The 20,633-nt window shown below is 41.1% G+C and overlaps 1 protein-coding gene across 1 annotated transcript; it reads right to left on the bottom strand.

Annotated features, from left to right (window-relative positions):
• Window positions 1-1,583: 1,583 nt before the first annotated feature.
• On the bottom strand, window positions 1,584-18,454 carry YWHAZ (tyrosine 3-monooxygenase/tryptophan 5-monooxygenase activation protein zeta). Its single transcript, XM_072410825.1, has 3 exons — window positions 18,296-18,454; window positions 10,207-10,511; window positions 1,584-1,766 (listed from the first exon to the last, which is right to left on the bottom strand). Exons 2-3 carry the CDS (start codon window positions 10,498-10,500, stop codon window positions 1,599-1,601), a joined length of 462 nt encoding a protein of 153 aa, XP_072266926.1. The 5' UTR covers window positions 10,501-10,511; window positions 18,296-18,454; the 3' UTR covers window positions 1,584-1,598.
• Window positions 18,455-20,633: the final 2,179 nt, after the last annotated feature.

The raw sequence follows: 20,633 nt of genomic DNA, 5'->3' as shown, positions 1-20,633 counted from the left end.
CACAAGCTTATCTCTAATATCCACGACATCTGCTTGTAAGTCCAGGCTAACTTGAAGTGTGGAGGCTCCAATCCTCGGCAAGGTCATTGGATGGAAGGGACAAACTACACATGATGGAGGCCTCTTCCTATTGTACGTCACCGCACCAAAATAACTAAATGCTTGTCCATCATTGCGGGGACACCGTTATAATTAGGAACTGTCGTCAGCTGGCTGCAGATCTTCGTACTCGCTGTGGAAGTGATAATGCTGAAATCCAGGCACTATTAATATTTACTTGAACTATTTATCATACTGTGTTACAGATGATGTTGTGATTTATACATCTGAACACAGTAGAGTGACACCACTTTTTTGTTAGGGCTAAGGAATAGAATGGTGTCACAGCCGCAACTTGCTGACTGAACCTTGGGTATACATTCTGCTCTGTCCTGATTGCATGCACATGTGCATGTTGCAGTGTTGGATTGGCTATTGTTGCCCCTTCCTCTACTGTGTATACATGTCAAGTCATTGTCAGCCAAGATGAGCACAACAAAAATCTGACATGTACAGCAGACCCATGATGCAGTTCATCAATCCACCCTAGTGAATCCACCCTGGTTCTTCTACCTCTCTCTCCTCCCTATTGAACAAAACCACATTGTGTGTACAGGCCTCATTCATCAGTCACTAATCTTCATGATCCTCTCTAGGACCACAATGAAAGCTCATATCCAGAGCCAGATATCTTACAAGGCTACCCAGGCCATGACCAATTGGGTGCATTTTTACTGCTATTGTGTCTATAACATAATCATTTATTTCTACAGCTTGCTTTAGGGGTTACTGGCGAACAACTCGACATCTGATTAAGTTTTAAACTATGTATTGTGTCTGCTAAACTCAAAGTTTAAAGACGAAGTACTAAATCGAAAAGATTGTGATGACACTCATATATTTTGACTAAACATGACCCTTAAAAACTCTGGGAGTTGTTTTCTGTCCAATACCTGACCTCTTACTGATAATGCATGCTGCCTTCTAGCTAAGTAAGTAATTGTAGTTCCATCAACAAAACAATGTAGTTTACAGTTCTTAATGTTAGGGTTCTCTAATGAAACGTACAAGGCCAATTATACAGAGGAAGATCCGACCAGTGCAAATTTAGGGATTAGCTTTTTATCCATTACAAAACAAGGCATACAACACTTATGATATTCTGCCCTTCGAAATGCTGGAGTAAGGGATGGGGGTGGCACACAGGGTCATACTGAGGATTTGATAAAAAAATGGGACAGTTCTCGCGAACACAAGGGCTATAGAAGTAATCTACATAAAAGCCCAAAGTCAGCTCTGTCAGAAGTTAACCAGCCTATGCTTAACACTGTCTTTTTACATCACACAGTGTGGTAGCAGCAAAATGTTTAACCTCAGAAGCTGTGGAAAATTGCATAATATTGCTAGTTGGCATCCTAAATACCCATTAAATATTCAATTATTAAAGGAAACAAAACCTCCATGATTTGATGATCGAAACAAAAACAAGAGTGTCAAGAAAGCTCCTGAGGTTTACTTTGGAATTCAAAAAATCAGGAAAAAAAGTTGGCAGACAGTTACTAGCTTAGACACAAAGAGAGAGAACAAAACAAAGATAAAGTACTTTTCTTATCGTCTCCACAAGCTACTTCAGCCAGGTAACGGTAGTAATCTCCCTTCATCTTTAAGTAGAAGACTTTGCTCTCTGCTTGGGATGCATTGGCGATCAAGTATTTGTCCAGAAGACACTGAAAGAGAAAATAATGTGTATTAATATTCATACAGTATAATCTGAGGAAAATTAGGAAATATTAAACCCATTTGGGCTCAGTTCCCCCTTATTGTCATGCACAAGTATAAACCAGGATCTTTTTACTTGGATATTCTGTAAAAAGCCACCACCTGCCCTCACACTGCACTGCCTGGGCTTTTTTACTAGACCAACTTTCCACTGGACAGCTTCAATTGCATGAATCTGTTCAGAGGTACATTCTTCCATTTCAGCAAATGACTGGCAGCTCCGTATCCACCTTTCCTCATATAAAGTCAAAAGCACAAGCAGTCATGAAGGGGGTAGGTAAGCTCTTCTGGGCTCAATTACACTCAACTCTTTGAAGTGTTATTTAAAGAGTTCAGGCATTACGCAGGCATACAGCTCAGTCATCATGCAAGCTAAAGAGCTTAAACTATCCAGTCAATCAAAGTGACCATTGCATTAAAGTTACTGCCTGCAACCACCCTGCTCCAGCACAACAGGAAAATCTGACCTCAGTATTAACCTAGCCTGCTTCCTACAAGTATATTTCTGCTTTGAGCTGATGTATCAGAAGATGCAGTGCAAATCACTTTTGTGTTTGTTACCAAACACAGGGTGTCCTTATTCAAACATCTAATAGCTCTATTGTATTTCTGAGTATTTTAAGATTTGGAGTACATGCATACATGAAGGCTTTTGAATGGTATTGCATAGCTGAACCTCTAAACATAAGATATCCACATGTCTCTCTTCAATCACAAATCCCTCCCCAAAAGACAAAGGGTCCAATTTTAGGACAAACGGTGAAGCCATGCAAATATTTTTTTCTGCCCCTTTGAGAACTGGTAGAGTAGGATTAATACTAGGCTGTGTTTGTTCTATAATTACCTACTGCAGGGTTTAATGTGAACTCCAATTTAAATAAAAGCAGCTGTATGTAGGATCACAGCATAGCCTAGTTGCTGGAAAAATATTCTGGCCTGAATTAAGATGACCAAAGATCCCAAACTGGAGAGAGGACTGGGTGAAAATGCCAGCACTGGAGCAAAGGGAGGCATGTTTACATATTAGCAAGATAACTTCATTGCAAGAGAGAAGACATTGCCTGTCTTTCTGCAATAAAGAGCCCACCCACTCACAATTTTTTAATGTTTAAATTAGTATTGCTATAAGCCAGAAAATAGACATTGCAACCAGAAAGTTGGCATTTTCAGGTGGTTAGCAAGGTTAGATTGCATGCTTCCCTCAATGACATGCTTCTTTTTTCACATTATTAGACTGTTTAAAGATGATCTTAAAGCAGCTGCCTTTTTTTACCTGTGAGCAACAGACATTGAAACTTATATAGTACATAATTTTAAGTGAATATATATACATATCACACACACACGAATACAGGTATGAAATGTACGAGTACAGTGTTGGTAAATGTAGGAATGTGGCTTGGCTTTGACTTACACACCCCAGCAAGTATTTACTCATCTGCATGCTGCAGCAATTTCAAAAGCACCCAGTGAAGGCCGTAATGAGATGACTTAGGAAAAAGCCTTTCATCATGTCAGAAGTGTGCTGGAAACTCTGGGTCATCCCTAACCTGTAAAGATGTGAGCAGTGCATTCAGAGGAATCTCTGGGTGGGTTACATTTGGTGTTTACAGGAATAGTTCATCCAGGAGCAGCACTGTGCTGCTGTTATGTTGCTATGAGGGAGATTTCTCAGGGTGATGGGACGTCATAAGTAGGAGCTGGCTGCAATGTGATAAATGGAGTACTACTAAGTCACCTGACACACCCAGTGACACATGCCCTTACAGCCAAGTGCTACTAACAATATGTCCAAAGAGACTTTGTACTTAACAGAAGTAGACTGTTTAAATAAAACTTATGGCACATTGCATCAGGTTTGTACTTCATCATGTAAATCATGCAACTATCTGTAGTCAGATTTCCACAGATAAATACACATGTACATCAAACCAGACAGTGAAAAGCATAAGCTATGTATTGGTAGCCTTTCATGGTCCTTTCCTACCTTAGGCAGGTTTAAAAAGATCCTGAAACGCACACTGTGGTGCTCCTTGCTCCACAATCTACTCTGCAGTGATCACTTTCTCTATAGAAAAAAACAATACAAGGAATGCTTTATATTGGAAGGGTGCAATATCCCCATGAAGCAAAAACAGAAGGCCAACTGAGATCTAGAAACGCCACAACCAGCTGGGTGGGAAGAAATTGTAGGCGGATAGGAGCCCCCAAATTGTGACCCAACTCATCAGTGACCACCCAAAAACAGCCGGGTGATTACTGAAAAATGCCCTGGTGGTGCACCTGGCTAAAAGGGGCTGGGGGAAAACAGTGAGCTTCCACCCATGATGAATAGTTAACAAAGAAACGAAAATCTCCCTATATAATTTAGCAAACTGAAGAAATTAAACACCAAACATATCTTGAATCTGACATGCAGATATATTCAACAATAATGTATTCTTTCAATGCACTGGGCACTCAATCATCTATATGGAAAATGTTCTGAAGAATGTATAAATAGGAAACGTTCTTAGATGCCCTTTCTCTCCTCAACCACTGAGCAGGTTTTGTGTGACCTAATCTGACACCTTTCAGTTCTCACATTACTAAACAGATATTAGTGGTGAAATCCGCTCCTAAAACCATAACACTGTTAACAGACAAAAAAGAAGAAAAAAAAAAAATAAAAAAATAAAAAAAAAGAAAGAAAAAAAAAGAAAAATGCACAGTAAGTACAAAAACTCTGCCTTTCTGCAAGAGGGAAAAAGTAATTGTCAGTTTTATTCCCCAGAGTTCAAACACTGTTGCATGGAATAACACTGATGAGGGAGGTATCTACAATTTATCTTACAATGTCACTAAGTTTTAATGATTTGACATCACTAGTCAGCACGTGCAGCTTGTATCATGCAAAATAAATAAACAATTTTGTTATGACAACCAATGAATGGTGACAATGAGGACAACAAAACCTACTCTGAAGAGCAGATTCTAAAATATTTTGTGAAATGCTGCATATGTTGGAATAAAAAAAAAAAAATAAAAAAACTGGATAGGTTTTGTAGGATTAGGAGATGGATTAGTGAGCCCACAAATCACTGGAATCATGATTTTGGTAGTTCCTAAATAAAGAGAATGGCACAAAAATTCATGTGTCCATGCTACTACACTTTATAACAATTTTCTGCGTCATCTTGGCGAGGAGAATGTTCATTGGGTTCTCCTTCAGCTATGCAGATAGACCAGCAACCCTTCCTGTTTGAGCACTGGAGTACGTTAACATATTGAGGTAGGCAGGAGACGAGAAGCCACCCCTGCAAAGCAAACTGTACTTTTCCTGTCCATGCTTCATGGACAAGGGTGCCAGCTCCCACCTATACAGACATTTTTGGGAGATAAATATATGTCTATACATCTCCAGGTCAGTGGAGACTGACAAAGTAAACAGCTCAGATACAGATCTGGAGTCTTGTAGATAAAATATTTCCTGAGCAGGATACAAGTCCACATTCTGATCTGACTGCGCTCACACACACTTCCTGTGCAAGACAAATGTGCCCCAAAATGCAGAGATTAATTTTAAAACTGTCCGACTGGCGTTTTCACAATAAGCTGTTAAACCAACCTGATCCAAGGCTAGAAAGCCATACTATACCACTCCATCTTTAGAAAAGTGAGAAATAGTAATCCTTGTAAAGCAATTAAAAAGTAGTTGTCCCTCCTAAATCTGCTGCATTAAAACAAATAACTTTCAAAAACGTTTTGCACACCCAACAACTCGGGTAATGTTAGATGAGTACTTAGCGGAATCATTCATTGAACCCCTTACATCACTATAACAAGCAGTAGTGATGTAGAGGTCTGGCAGAAGGAACCACAATGCACAGTGGGGGACCAGGCATCCAACACACCAAAAGATCTTTCAGCAAGCTTCTTCTCTCTTCCAAACAGAAGCATCTGGCAGCATGGACAGGAAAAGTATTGTTTGCTTTGCAGAGGCCGTTTCTCCTCACCTGCCTACCACAATATGTTAACATCTAACGCTGGGCCACTTTTACATTTACCAGTTATCCTGAAACTCCAGTGCAATTAAGCATTATTTTTCAAGCATTTTAATTATATGACCTGTTTAGCACAGTGAACTACAAAACAACCTGCAATGTTAAGGAGATTAGGAGAAGAAAGCATGTTTTGCAGTCTTGAACACCAATCTGTGACAACGTTCCTCTTTCATAAACAGAAAAAGAGCGAGTATGGTTAAGCTAGCACAGGAAGATTTGTTCTTTTGGGTAATTTAATGGATTTATTCATGGGAGGTGCGGCCAGGGTGCAGTCATTTCAAAATGTGTGTGCTGGGCTTAAACAAAATATCTGTCTCAACATTTACGCACACGTGTTAAATCCCAAACAAATAAAAGGAGTGCTCCTTTACTCCAGCACAATTAATATTTCTGTACTATATTGCGCTATTGGCTAGATCAGAATTTGCCGTACATTTTGGTGGTAGAGTGCCAATGGAGCACCAGCAGGTCTGTCACTAGCAGTCTCCCTCTCTGAGAGATCCGCCCTGGGTGGCTGGCCTGTGAATAACTTACAAGTGTGGATAATGTCATTATCTGGATCATCAGATTATTCACACTACTGTGGACACTGGCACACCATCCTACCAGCTTAGCAACAGAGACACTTGCAAGGTTTTAAAACTAGATGAAAATTCTGCTTAATGATTTTTTTTTTCTCCTAAATCTAAATTGACCAATTGATATAAACCTATTGCAAATACAATATAGGGGCTGCCATCCCGTCTACAGCTTGCTTAAAAACACTGCTTTTTTTAGCTTATGAATAAAGATTGCCTATGCATAGGTGCTGAGGGGTCATAAATGGGTCGATCTGTCAAACAGAGCAGGTGGTAATACTCACCTCTGTATGCAGGAAAGACCTCCAACCAGCTCTTACACACAGCACCTAGTGAGCTTTTTCTGTATATGCACATGGTCATACATCAGACTTGTGTTTTATAAAACATGCAGCAAATTTACTCAGTAACCAATATGGAGCTTGACAATTTAAATAAATTTTGCTTTGCTCAGTTCAAGTTTTTTTTTTTTTTTTTTTTATAAAAATGGTTTAAACAAGGAACCAAATAGAAGAATAATGCACTTTAATGGGCATGGCACCACAGATGATTCCAGACACGTTCAGAGGAACAGGAAGCAGTGATACAGTAAGAGTTTCCCGTTTGTCTTTTAGGGGGGATGGGGGGATACTAGAGGACTCATTTGCTAAAATGGCAGTAACTGGTTTCTGAATTTCACTTACAGGAACTCTCTCAAGATCTCTTTTCTTTCTTTTTTTAGTGTAGATTTCTGGTTTCACATTTTCAGATAGCTATGTGCTAGCTCTCTGTGTTCTGTAGATTTACAACTCCAAAAGGTGATGCTCTATCTTCTCAAAAGAAGCAAAGATCTTACAACAACATTTAAATAATGTACCTGGCTCACAGAAGTTAAATAAATATTGCAGGACATAATTCAAAGGCCAGCGCTGGAAAGTAGTCTTTTTCTACATTCACTATATATTATTGGTATAAAACAGAACAAGGATGTGCAAGGGAGAAGGAAAGGATACCTAGTAGATACCTGACAGTATTTTGTCATGTCATACAGTTTTAATGTTTTTCCGTCATTTACCCATCTTCTCCAGCCATATCCTTATGCCAGGGGCAATAACAAAGGACCCTATCTGTGCAATGTGTGACAGCATGCTTCCTTGTATTCACTCATCAGGAGGGACATTGTAACAAAGCAGGAACACAATTAAGCTACGTACACACGGCAGATTTTTATCGCCCGATAATCGGCATCGGCCAAATATCGGGCGAAAATCTGGCGTGTGTACAGTCGGTGTCGTCCATCGTCCGAACGACCGTCCTGCCGGATCCACGGACGATGGACGACGACCGATCCTAATGAAAGGGAAGGGGGAGAGCGCGTAGCAGAGTGCCGCTCTGTCGCTCTCCCCCTCCCCTCTCCATAGAGCAGAACAGTGCTGTATGTACAGCACCGTTCATGCATCGTGCACTCCCTTGTCGTTGGAAAGGATCGTGAAAGATCCTTTCCAACGACAAAAATTGCAAGTGTGTACGCAGCTTTAGTAGATGGTTGCAACCCTAAAATGGGTAGTGCCTGACCATGAATCTATCACAGGATCACCAGATATTATTTCAATAAAAAGACATAAAAAAAATATGATAACCTTTGAAATGGGAAGTTTATATAAAAAGATTGCATTTACATCTACTTTAATCAAAGAGTTTGCATGCAAAGCAACACAAGTCACCAGCAGAAGCATTCTGTCAGCACACTGCACTATACCTGTCAGAGGAATACAACCAGGAGGATCCCAAGGGAGTGAAAACCAGATTAGTGATTAGCACTCCATGTGCACCTGTGCCATTGGTCCCTGTCACAAGCAGGTCCTTAGTGGTTTCATTGACACAGGCCACTTTGCAGAAAGTGCCAACAAAGGGGAGTGATGGATATTTGCCTTTGTTACAGTCACCAATAACTAGAGTTGAAGAGGATTTAGAATTTTTAACAATTATAGATATGACTGGCTGAAGATTAACTAGGGAAGCTATTTTAAAGACAGGCTTCAAACAACCTTGCTTTAGGTCAATCTGACAACAAATAGGTGCGGTCCATTAGAGGGCAAAGCCATATACATATAGAGTATGGATGCATATTTATTGAACTGAAATGTATGACTGACCCAGTCGATTTATATCTCTGACCCTACGCTAAACATGCTTCTACTGCGGTTAAAGCTGGACATTTAAAATGGACTTGTGCTCAAAAAGGGAAGATCTGATATGTTATAGGGGACACCTAAAAAGGTCATTATTCCTAAGCAAAACGGATAAATCAAGCGTTTGTCTTTTCCTGTGTTTTATCCTCATTTCCTGGTATACAAGTGTGTCTATAACCTCATAGCAGTATCTATGCAGTGTAAAGCACAGGTAGAGCCCTTTATCTAATCCCAGGAGATTTGGCAATGCCACAATTATGCTGCTCACTGTTGTTGCTTTAAAAGAGCTTGCCCCTACACAGACAACATGCAGAACAAAGCAGGACAGGTCAGTCAAGGGGAAATATCAACCGCAGGAAAACCAAAGTCAATACTAATGACTAGCCCATTTCCTTGTTTTGCCTTTTTTGGTGCCAGCTTTCACAGTTCATGCTCTCTTTAAATACTTTTTAAAAACACAAACATGGGAAAGCTGCTGCATTACAACAGATTATCTAGATCAGGGGTCGGCAAACCTTTATGGCGACTAGGCCATTTCAGGGGTGGGTGGGAGCACACTAGGCCGACTGAGTCCCGCCCTAATGGCCCAGCCCACCACCAGGTAACGCCCCCTGAAATGAAATCCCTCTCCTCCATATGCATTGCTCCCTTCAGGGAGCGTTCCCTATTTACCGCAGAGACGGAAGTATCAATGCTTGCCGTGATAAATAGAGGAGCCACAGCAATGAGGCGGCATGGGAGCTCTTGCGGCTCTGATATTTCCTAACGCCCCCCTGGCCGATCCACCAGCAACCCACGGCTCCGGAGGCGCAGGTTGCTGGCCAGCAATAGGCCGGATCGGCCAGGGTGCGTTAGGCCGAAACAAAGTACTGGCTAGGCTGTATCTGGCTTAAAGGCCAGAGTTTGCGGACCCCTGATCTAGATAGTCTTTTTCCACACTACTACTGCTTTTAAGATTACCACGAGAACGCAAAGCAACCCTGCCCTCCCTCAAGCTCTGAGTACTGATAGCCACCAACCACCAAACCAGCTAAAATGAGCTGTTGTACTGCAACCCGACCTACAGCCCGATTCAACTAATTTGTCCTGCTTGACAACTTCTTTACATGTAACATGCAGGTTTCCACCCATGGCAAGACTAGTAATTATGTGACCTTTGATCACCATTTTTACCTTATGACCCATCCCCAGCAGCGCTGTGTTGATCCTTTTCTCGTTGTCTGGCAAATCCCTTAAGGTTTCTATAGGTTGTACAACTACAAAGCCCAATCAATAAATTACTTCACAGTGCAACATTCAATAGACAATAGTGCCTACTCCGTTCTAATCTTTTATACAACTACTAAAGATTTACTGGTTGCTTGAGAATGATGCATAAGTGGTAGTACCTAAGTGCTGCTCTAGTAGAATTTATTTGGAACCCTGCATCATGGTAGAAAAACTTGTTTGGTTCAGACTTTGATTAGGCCTGCTTATTCATGATTTTAAGAACAGGAGCGGCCTCTTCTAGTTCTAAATCTAACCCCCAATACACACCATTTGTGTTTAAAAAATATGGTGGCAATGTACATCACACATATAGTAAAATGTTCTTACCAGCACATCGTTACAAATCTCTCTCAGCTCAGACTCAATCTTCTCTCTGTACTCCCGAGCCATCTGCTGTTTTTTATCGCTTCCTTCTGTCTTTTGCTCGATACTAGAGACAACTCTCCAGGACGACCTGCGAGCACCTACTACATTTTTGTAGGCCACAGACAGGAGGTTCCTCTCTTCGTTGGATAGTTCAGCTCCTTCTTCCGTCACTCGTTTCATGCAGCTTGCCATGTCATCGTACCTCTCTGCCTGCTCAGCCAGTTTGGCTTTCTGGACCAGCTCGTTTTTATCCATGGCTAATGATTCTGAATGAGAAAGAAAATAAACTAAGTTAGTTTTGTAATACTAAAGCTACAACTACTTGAGTCAGCAATTTACGGCAAATACAGCAACCACCTTGCAGGGTCATCACCTTTATTTAAAGTGGAAGGTAATGATGGTGTAAGGGCCCCCGATACAAGGGGACCCATTTCATCTGTTTATAATGCATTTTCAGGAAAATCAGAAATTCCCTGTTTATGTAAAAGAGGATTTAGTCATGAAGCTCCAAGATATCAATTTGACAATAAGCTAAAATTAAAGAATTCACTGTAACTCATTGGTAAGCCACTTGCTCTTTAATCAATAGCACTTTAGGAAATATATTCCTACTAAAGAGAGAACTACTACACATGCATTTTAAGACACTGAAGTGCCCTAAATTTTCAGCACAGATATCAATAGTTGATTTTACAACAATAACCACAAGTGTGCCTAAAATGTGTCTTCCTCAACTTATCATACACAGGCTCCACCAAAATCCAAATTCCCAAACCTGCAGTACCATCCACATAGTGTTTGGGTCTAATGTGCAACATTTCAATTCACCTGCCGCGCCACCCCCCCCCCCGATCCCTGCTGATAATCCAAGTATCACCCAATTCCTCTATGACTTGTACGGTTAGCAATTAAGTGTGATCAGCAGGACACACACACACACTTAAAGCCAGGTTTTTAGGTTTTGTATATAGTAAGGAAGGTTAAAACTGTCAGGTTTGAAACGCCACCAGGGTCCCTGTAAAAGATTCTGTCTCGCTTCCTGCTCTCTGACGTACATCAACTACAAAGAAAGTGAGAGGAAATGTCCTCTGTGATGAAAAAGGAAATGAGAAATTGACAAGAAATTTCTTATCTTCGAACAAAAATTGTTTGTACTACTGTGATCCCATTAGGCAGAATTTCACTCCTTTTTGTCTAACAGGGATACAAACAAAAAATTGACAGGTATAACTATGTATTGGCATGGTCTAACAATGCCAAACACCATATTTCACCAATCTGTGACAAAGTAACAAACTCCCAAGTTTTGGAAATCTTGGAGAGCACAGAAGTGGGAGTGATTGATGTGAGTGGGAAGCTCTATCCAGGTGCAACTTTTCAAGCTGAGGTCAAGAGTGACATCGTTCCACCTAAACATCTAACAGAGGAAGAAGAATTACCTCATCAATAACATTTTGCTCCTTCACTACTCAAAGCCATTCTGCTGTAGGTCCTCCACTCATGTAAAACACAGAATTCTCTTCTGGTATAAGCAGACTCCGAAATCTCTAATAGAGAACCTGACAGTGATGAGATTCAAAAATGGACTGGGTGCTGAGCGAGCTGCACACCAAAGACTTCAGTGGGGGAGGTAATTTGAAAAGCATATACACATAGTGGGAGGCTCTTGGGCGCTCCCTCTACGCATGCCCGAGCATTTCGGTCATGCGAAGAATGAGCCTTCTTGATGAAGAGAAAAATATGCATGCGCAGTGAAATCGGCAATTTTTCCTACGTCGCCTGGGTCAGGTGACGTAGGATGAAGAACCCGGAAGAGAAGACAAAGATGGCGGCGCCCAAAGTGCCGGATCCGGGACAACGCAAGACCAAATGCCGGAAACCCCCGGAGTAATCGGACTGCCCTGTGGGATTGAAGGCAAGTGTGTTTTTGTTTTGTTTCGTTTGAGTATCGTTCCTCTTTAAAGCAGACCCAAAGTAAAAATTTTTACCTTACATAAAAGAAAGTACAACCCTTTTTACACAAGATAAATATTTGGTAGTGGGTTTTTAAAACCCCTTCTGTTTTTATCACAGCAGCAATAAGGAGAATGGGAGCGCATGCGTCACGCATCCCAGGAGGCTTTTGGTCATTCTCAATCTCAGGCATGAGCAGAATGAGCTTTTTCTTTGATAGGAAAAAAGAAATTACAGAGCTCACGCATGCGCAGTGCAAGATTGGTTGACTAAAGCGGAAGAAGGGCAAAGAAGATAGCAGTGCCTGGTGCTTCCCTCCATGCCAGGGCAAAGGAGGATTCTAGGACTACACAAGGCCCAATCCAGAAAATCCCAGGAAGGATCAACGGATCTGCAAAAGTAAAGGTGAGGGTTCTTTTTGTTTACTTCTGTTTCAAGGTTTTGTCACTTTTTTTTTTTTTTTTTACTGATGACCCTGGCTTAACATTATCCTAGGGTGACACCACTCACTCCCTGCATATGGAGAAACAGCCTTGGCTGTTCCCCAGATAAAGACTACATAAACCTCCCCTTCCCATTATGTATGTAGGGGTTATGAAGATCATCAAAAATAGAGGGGAAAGCTGACAAAGTTAATTAAAATTTTAGTTCAGTGTACAAGAAGGGTACAACTTTGCTGAATATGTACCGTGACTGAAGAAAAAAAACAAAAACAAATGCAGATACCACTTTATATTTGCCATTACATTATTTTTACTGAGTTTATATCTTCTTTAATGCCTTGCCTGGGTTAGAGAAGGAAATCAGAGGGCAATTTAACTGTAGAATAGAAAAAAAATTCAGCAACCTAATTGTGCAGTATATCAGGGATGCCAACATAGGTCACATATATTTTTACTGTTTGCTTGTATTGCAGTCTCATCTGGTGCAGCATAATGCAGTAATTACCTGGCGGAGGTAAAAATGCAAACATTTTTGTGCATCTTGCTCTGTAGCATCACCTCTTACCTTATGCAAGCAAATAGAAACGTTTATATTAAAAGCAGATAAACAGGGAAAACAAGATTTTAAATACAGACTGGTGAAGACAAGGGAACGCTGGGACTTCAAAAGGGAGACTAGCATGGCTCACATTCCATTCAGATTTAGACCAACACCTTATTCTGTACAGATCTGTATACTCCAGTTGGTATTGCTGTTCTGTGTATACTATACAAGCAATGCATTGATGTTACATAATCAAAACTGCTGATGACATCTATCATAAAATACAAAAGGATTGAAATAGGTAGCACTGTATTTTGCTTTCACTTTCATGGAAGCCATATTAGCCAAATCAATTAAAAAAACGGAACCACCAATTGTTACGAAAAACTGAAGTCTATGTTCTCTATTAAGATTTCAAGACAATAGCCATAAACTGCAGCTCTGAGCTCTAATGGCTGTTTTGGAGCAATATAGCCACTTCAAAATATACAATATGATTACATCTATTAAGCCTTAAAAATATTAATACTAAATATGATCCTTCAGGTAGGCAGAATAAATAAATAATAAAAAAAAAATAACGTATGAGATTGCCGCACAAGCCATTTTGTAATTTATTATTAAAAGTTAATTCTCTCTTTTTAAAATGCTTTAAAAAAGTATAATGCAATATGGCAACATAGAGGCATGCTGAATGTCCCCCAAAAAGTAATCTTCTGCTCCAGTGATTGGCTCACTGTAAATACTGGACAAGTTTGATCTACTAAAGGTATGTAGAAGGTGCCCCAGGAAATAGAGAGTACATATTCTCCCACTCGAGAATCAGTCTAAAAAAACTAATGACAAAACAACCATTTATTTTTTTACTAGAACAAAGGTAGAAATCTGCAACATGTCACCAGCATTTTTTTCCTACAGTTTAGTTATGCATAGGAAAAAAAAAAAGACTGCAAGGGTTAAGCCTCTCTCAGCATGTCATTAACATCTTCTCAGCACATGCATATTCCCAGGCTATGCAATATCCTGCAGTATTCCCACCAATGCTTAACCAATGACATGCCTATGAGAAATATTTTGTCATTAGTTACCATGAGATCTCTCTTTAATATATGCCTGTCAATGGGGATCCAGTTGATAGAAATACAGTCTGTGTATCCTTAGATCCCCTCGGTTATCCATAATCCTCCAGGTCAGTGTCAAGCACAGAACATGCATATCCTGAGGAATGTACTTGTCATGGGTTTGCTCATCCACTACTGTGCTGGTCTCTACAAGCATTGTGGAACAGCTACAGAGGCATGCAAGAGTCGTGATATCCGACAGCCTTAGGATATTTTACGTGTATGAACAGGAACCGAATGCATGAAAGAAATATGAATAAGTCACCACACCCCAAGTAAGAAACCACAATGTGCTATTCCAGAGCCTCCCTGCTCAGGGGATAACACGGTGTACTGTACAACCAAGTCTGAATGCATCCACATGCTGATAATAAAAGCAAACCCCAAAGGGATGAAATAATTAATAAAAAAATCTGATCAGCAAAAAGAGGAACATTTTGGGGGAATGAAGAAAATGTAATCGAAACTGCAGAATGCTACTCCAATAGGAAATTAACTTAAATCCATGATGTGTAACCCAGACTGAAGAGGAAGCAAAAGAAAGGTTTCTCCTGGTCAGTGAATGGAGGAATAGATAGAAAGCCAAGCAATGCTGGGGGTAGGGTAGCCTGTAGGAAAAAAAAAAAAATGCAGTCCAACAAATCAGTAGGGCCCCACCCTGATCGGCCTGTGTTACCTGTTTGTAATGTGTCCAGCTACTTGCAGAAAAGAATTAGGGAGCATGGGTTTTATACACCAGACATTGCCTAGACGCGCTGGTTTTATAGCAAGGGTGGAGGGCCTTGCTAATTGCATATGCCAGCCATTTCATCTCGAAGAAAGGTTTATATGAAGATTAGCTCCACCTACCACTGCTTTTGTAATCCATCTTTAATAAGGATCATTTAGTGTGCTTGCAGAAGGCACAGAGCATAACTACAGAGCTAAAAAGACAATATGAATCTTAGACATGAATGAGCCCTTTCATCATTTTTACAATCAAGCTTCGTCAGACACAAAGAAATCAGGTATTCTATACACGACGCTTGCTTTAAACAACCATATCATAAAGTCCCTCAAAATATCTAGGTTACATCACGTATATGACAGACTACACCTAATAGGGATCCTAAACACAGAAACCCACGCATCATTTGCACAAAAGGTAATACTAATAAAGATCTCAAATTACCATGCAACATTTGCTATACCTAATAAAGGCCTCAAAAATAGAACAATGCAACACATGTACAAGAGGCTACACCTAATAAAGCCTTAAATAAGGCACTGTGCAACATTAAAGGTATTATGGTCCATGCCAACCAAGGAGAAATCACTGAAAATGTTTTTTTTTTTTTTTTTTTAATACTCTACGGGGTCTATTTATAAAGCCATAAATCTAACATTCACTGAAACATTCCCTGGTGTAGAATCAATTACTGCCATTGTTACACAAGGACCTGGAAGATTTTCCACTAGAAAATGCCTCCGTGAATGTCAGATTCACTACTTTATCAATAGACCCCTGAATTTATAAGAGCTGTAACGCTTATCCAAGTCCCTGTGGAAGCAAATGATATAAGCCAGAAGGAGTTAAAGTTAAATTACAACATTGTTACATTAAAGGGGAAAAAATGCCTTTTACACGCTTCCTACGGAAATGTAAGCGCAAACAAACCCACTGTACCCATCTGGAAATACTCAAATGAACATTTACATCCTCTCAAAGGAAGCCAAGAAGTCCACTAAAGACCCCTCTTCCGGGAAACCCAACAAACACCCCACCCACTCGGCATTAGGCAGCTAGATCTAGGTAATCTCAGAATTGGAAGTCACACCTATTTGGCTTTCTCTGGAAGCTTGACATGAATAAGGAACCTGCGAGTCTAAGATGAACACCTCCCTTTCCAACCCCCCCCCAACTATCAGGAATGTGTGGGGGAGGTGCACAGCAGCTATGTACAGGTCTGGAGAAGCCTATTCCCGGTCACAGAGAGAATGGTCTACCTTTACAATAGCCATCCCTCGACTGCTAAAAAATCCTTATTTAGGTAAACCAAGATAGAATCTTTATTAAAAAATTATCATTACTATCGATCAAACAAAGAATACTTTCATTCCAATTTTTGTTTTGTTTTTTTCCACCCATTCATTGCCTGCACAATATTAGTCATCTCTCCTAATGTATCAGACTATTGCGCATTATTACACAGTATTTATATAGCGTCATTTTATTACGCAGCGCTGTACAAAGTCCATAGTCATGTCACTAGCTGGCCCTCAAAGGGGCTCACAATCTAATGTCCTTACTTTATGTTATGTAATTATGCATGGAACCATGTGTTTTCACCTTTTATTATAAGGTATTGTTATATTTTATTAATCACTTTATGTGATGACACCACATAAATCATTCTGATGTCACTGTCTGTATTTGTCATTTGCAACCCATATTTAATTTTGGTAATATGTTGGTGCTATATAAATCCTGTTTAATAATAATCATTCATATGTCTTAGCAAGGAATTTGTGTGCTATTAACACCACACGTGGGGCACCACTGCATTTATAGAGAGGTCACATTGACCTTAATCCTTATTGTAAAATCTGGCCTGGTGCAGCAATGATATGCAATAGCTGAAGCCTACCCAGTCAGGAAACAAACAAAAAAAAATGCATTGCAACCCTGGTTTGCTGCAGCTCAATACAATGTACAAGGGAATTGTAGGGACTGCCTCCTTACAACACAATTCCTTTGTGTTCAGTCCTCCCAGGAACATGGCCACTGTCACCTTGTCTACTCGCCACTGACCCAGCAGAGAGAAGATGATCACACAGGAGACACCTCCCTTCCTCCCCAGGGACACAGAGAAGAAGGAGGAGGAGTGGGCGGCCTCACCTGTGCTGCAATGTCTGCAAAAAAAAAAAAAAACTGCATCGATGCAACATGGGGGAGGGTGTGGAGGAGGCTGCATGCATGGTGTAGATCTATAGGGAATAAGGTGCACGTGCTGAAAGGCGAACAACAGGCGCATTTCCAATGCACACATGCAATAATGGGTAGAAATAACAGGAAAAAGTGAGATGGATGAGATCAGCCTAGGCTCCTTATATGGGGTGCTAGGAAGGAGGAGATGCTGGGAGGAGGGTCCTTTACATAGAAAGGTTGTTCTGTATCTGCACTACAAGCTCTACACCACAGAAGCCATTGTTCCACATCTTGCCCTCCTGAGACCCAATAGGCTTTAATGGAGGCTCTATAGATACTGCTGTTACCATGCTGAATTCTCTTCCCACTTATTGCAAGGTGAAGAATAAATCCATCTTGGATGGATGAAGCTAGTCATACATGTGGAACGTGTCTGTGCTCCAAATGTGTGAACAAGGAATAGCTGTGCACACTTTGGTGGAATGGGGTGAAAAAAAAAATGACCATTTCCATCATCTAACTAGGCTCAATCCTAGGCAGTGACAGCTTTGTGTGCTTTGCTGATCATTGTGGTAAATGAGCACATGTCACCTCGCCCTATAGACAGTGCACAAGCCATCAGAGGGGTTCAGGACTTGTAGTTCCCTTACAATAGAGAGGGGGGAGGGGACCTGAAGATGACCCCCAATGGAGCCCTGTGCTGCCCATAGCAACCCAATTCTTGCATCATTTTACCTACAAAATTAAGCCTGGATGGCTGCCATTGGAAATTGCTCGATTTTGCTCTCATTGTCATAGATCAGCATCCCAGCTCTGCTGTAAATGAGGAATAAAATTGCAGCCATTGCACACCGAGACCGAGCATGCCTTCATCTTTCGAATGAAACAAGCAATCTGAATGGTTGTCAGGGGCAACGGCTTCAATTATAATGAATGTTCAGCCATAAGAAGAGGGGAAAGAAAGGACAGCGAGAGGCCCCCTGCCCCCCTCCCTTTACTTCATATGAACAATGCCTCCTTCTCCGCCATTGACCGGCCCTCCCTTTCCCTCAACTGCACCCGGCACCCTCCTGGCACGTACCTGTCGCGGAGAGCTACTAGCGGTGGTTGAGTCCCCGGGGCTGGGCGAATGCGCGTCTCTCTGGCTACTGCCGCTGGGAGGAGAGTCCGGTCCTCTTCCGAGCGCTCAAAGCTCTAACCGAATCCACGGGGTTTCCTCCAATCGCTGAGCAGGGGCCGGAGAGTGACGTCAAGCGCTGCTATGGCAACCGCTGACTGGGTGGCAGAATTACCGCCTGCCTGGGGTCTCGCGCTCCCTCCCTGAGGCGGGCGGGGGCGCGCAGCGCTGGTTGGGGTGGGGCGCTCGCGCCCGCGGGTCTTGGCTTGCAGAGTCACACTAGCTGGGCCTGCTGCTGTGGAATGGCAGGAAAGGCGGTAATACGTTTCCTGACTAGGACAGAATCACGGAGTGGACACGGGAGGGCTTGGGGACTGCAGGTAGTAACGGGGGGCTTTCGCTGTGATGATGTGGAAGCCATGGAGAGTTCATTTTCTGTCACCTCAAAGTTACCACACAAAAACATACAAAGGAAATGGAGACAGACCTCCAAATCTGATTTCCTGCTAAGCTCTGGTGTGCACCATGAGGCCCACATGTGGCCTTTTTGTAGAGCACAGACCTCTGAAATTGATATCGGAAGCATTTCTTTGTATGTGGCCTATAATGAACTCTTGTGCACTTATTACTTCTTGTCGGGACTACTGTAACTTCCTGTCTGGTATTTCACTAACCCGACAATATATTATGAATCCTGACTTATCCATCCTTCTCATCGCTCCTCTTTTGTTGCATCTCTTTGTAGTTCTCTTTATTGGCTTCCATTTCACCTGAGAATCAAATTCAAGCTCCTGTGATTTGCCTTCAAATACCTCTACAGTTCTTGTCTCACCTGATAGCAGAATACTCCCCTAGCTGCTCTCTTCGCTCCTCCAATGACCTACTACTGACTTCCTCACTCATAACCTCATCACACACACGGCTCCCAAGACTTTTCTAGAGCTGCCCCAACCCTCTGGAAAGGCCTTCCTTGTCTTACTCATCTTTCTCCGACCTTCTGCATATTTGAAAGAGCCCCTGAAATCTATCTTTTCAAACTTGCCTACCCGTCTTTCTCTTAAACAGTCACTACTTTACTACTGCTCCATATCCCCCCTCCTGTTCTGTACTACTTTCCCTTTTAGATTGTAAGCTCTTTTTGGGCATTGTTCTCTCCTCCTTCTGTGTCATTGTATCTGTCTGCAATTTTCACCCCCTATTAAATGTACAGCACTGTGTAATATGTTGGTGCTATTTTATTATTAATAAACAGGATTTATATGGCGTGGAAAATGAACTCATCACTCTTTAATATCAAGAAATAAGTGATGCTAGGTTAGTGAGCCACCTCTCTGTATCATTTAAATGTAGCTGAGGAAAAGAAAGAAAGAAGGCGGTTTGAGGCTCTGGGTGGTTCTTGGAAAATAAATGTGTGTATTCAAATGTATTTACATTGATAACAAATTGTAGTACATGAGGATACAGTATTTTCCACTATCCTGTTAGAGATTTACAGGATGGGTTCTGCATACTACACATGTAGACAACTATTAGGAAAGTCTTTAACGTCACACGAATAGTTTTTTGTGACCGTATCGTATTGCGCTCTAATCTGACACGTTTCACCACGGTGGGCTTCCTCATAGGTATTTTGGCCTACTAAACGGTCTGTGTGTACATTCACGTATCCAATACTAGAGTAGTGATCAGAATGGTTAAGGTGAAGAAAATGGTGTATAGGAGTAGGATTCACAACTTTGGAATTGTAAGGTATAAGGTGTAAGCTGGAAGGGAGGAATGATGCCTTCCCAAAATTGTGAAATGGAATAAAACAGGACCAAATGCAGAAAGCAGCACAGCAGAGTGTCTAAGCAAGCTGTGTGACAGCCTAATATAGGATTTATATAGCGCCAAAATATTATGCAGCGCTGTACAATAAATAGGGCTATATGAATACAGTTTAATAATATAATAGATGCTGGTTGCATGTCTGCAGTCTCTGATTGCCTTCCAGTAAGCCTAAATTTTCATAAAGATTGTATAGTAAATATTACACTGGGGAACGCATTTTTTGTTGAGTTAGATCATACTCTTGTTTTTTACTAATTTTTGGGTCAGGGAATTCAGAAATTACCCCAGATTTTTTGCTATCACATCCAGTTTTTATGAGACAGGGTACCCTCCATTTTTGTCAAAAAAACATACAAATTTTACATACAATGAAAAAATAAAATGACTTGAATGTACTGTTTATTTAAATTTCTATTGTTCATACAAAGGATTTATTATTACTCTGACATTTTTTTACAGTAGAACATTTGAA

The sequence above is a fragment of the Pyxicephalus adspersus genome, chromosome 5, assembly GCF_032062135.1.
Source record: "Pyxicephalus adspersus chromosome 5, UCB_Pads_2.0, whole genome shotgun sequence".
NCBI lineage: Eukaryota > Metazoa > Chordata > Amphibia > Anura > Pyxicephalidae > Pyxicephalus > Pyxicephalus adspersus.
The sequence above is the reverse complement of the archived record's forward strand: the minus strand, read 5'-3'. Positions and strand labels throughout refer to the sequence as shown.

Bases quoted from the DNA above. Each gene is read 5' to 3' on its own strand.
- YWHAZ (XM_072410825.1), bottom strand. From the start codon at position 10,500: ATGGATAAAAACGAGCTGGTCCAGAAAGCCAAACTGGCTGAGCAGGCA. The intron at 1,767-10,206 runs GTAAGAACATTT...TTTCTCTTTCAG, and splicing joins AGATTTGTAACGATGTGCTG to TGTCTTCTGGACAAATACTT.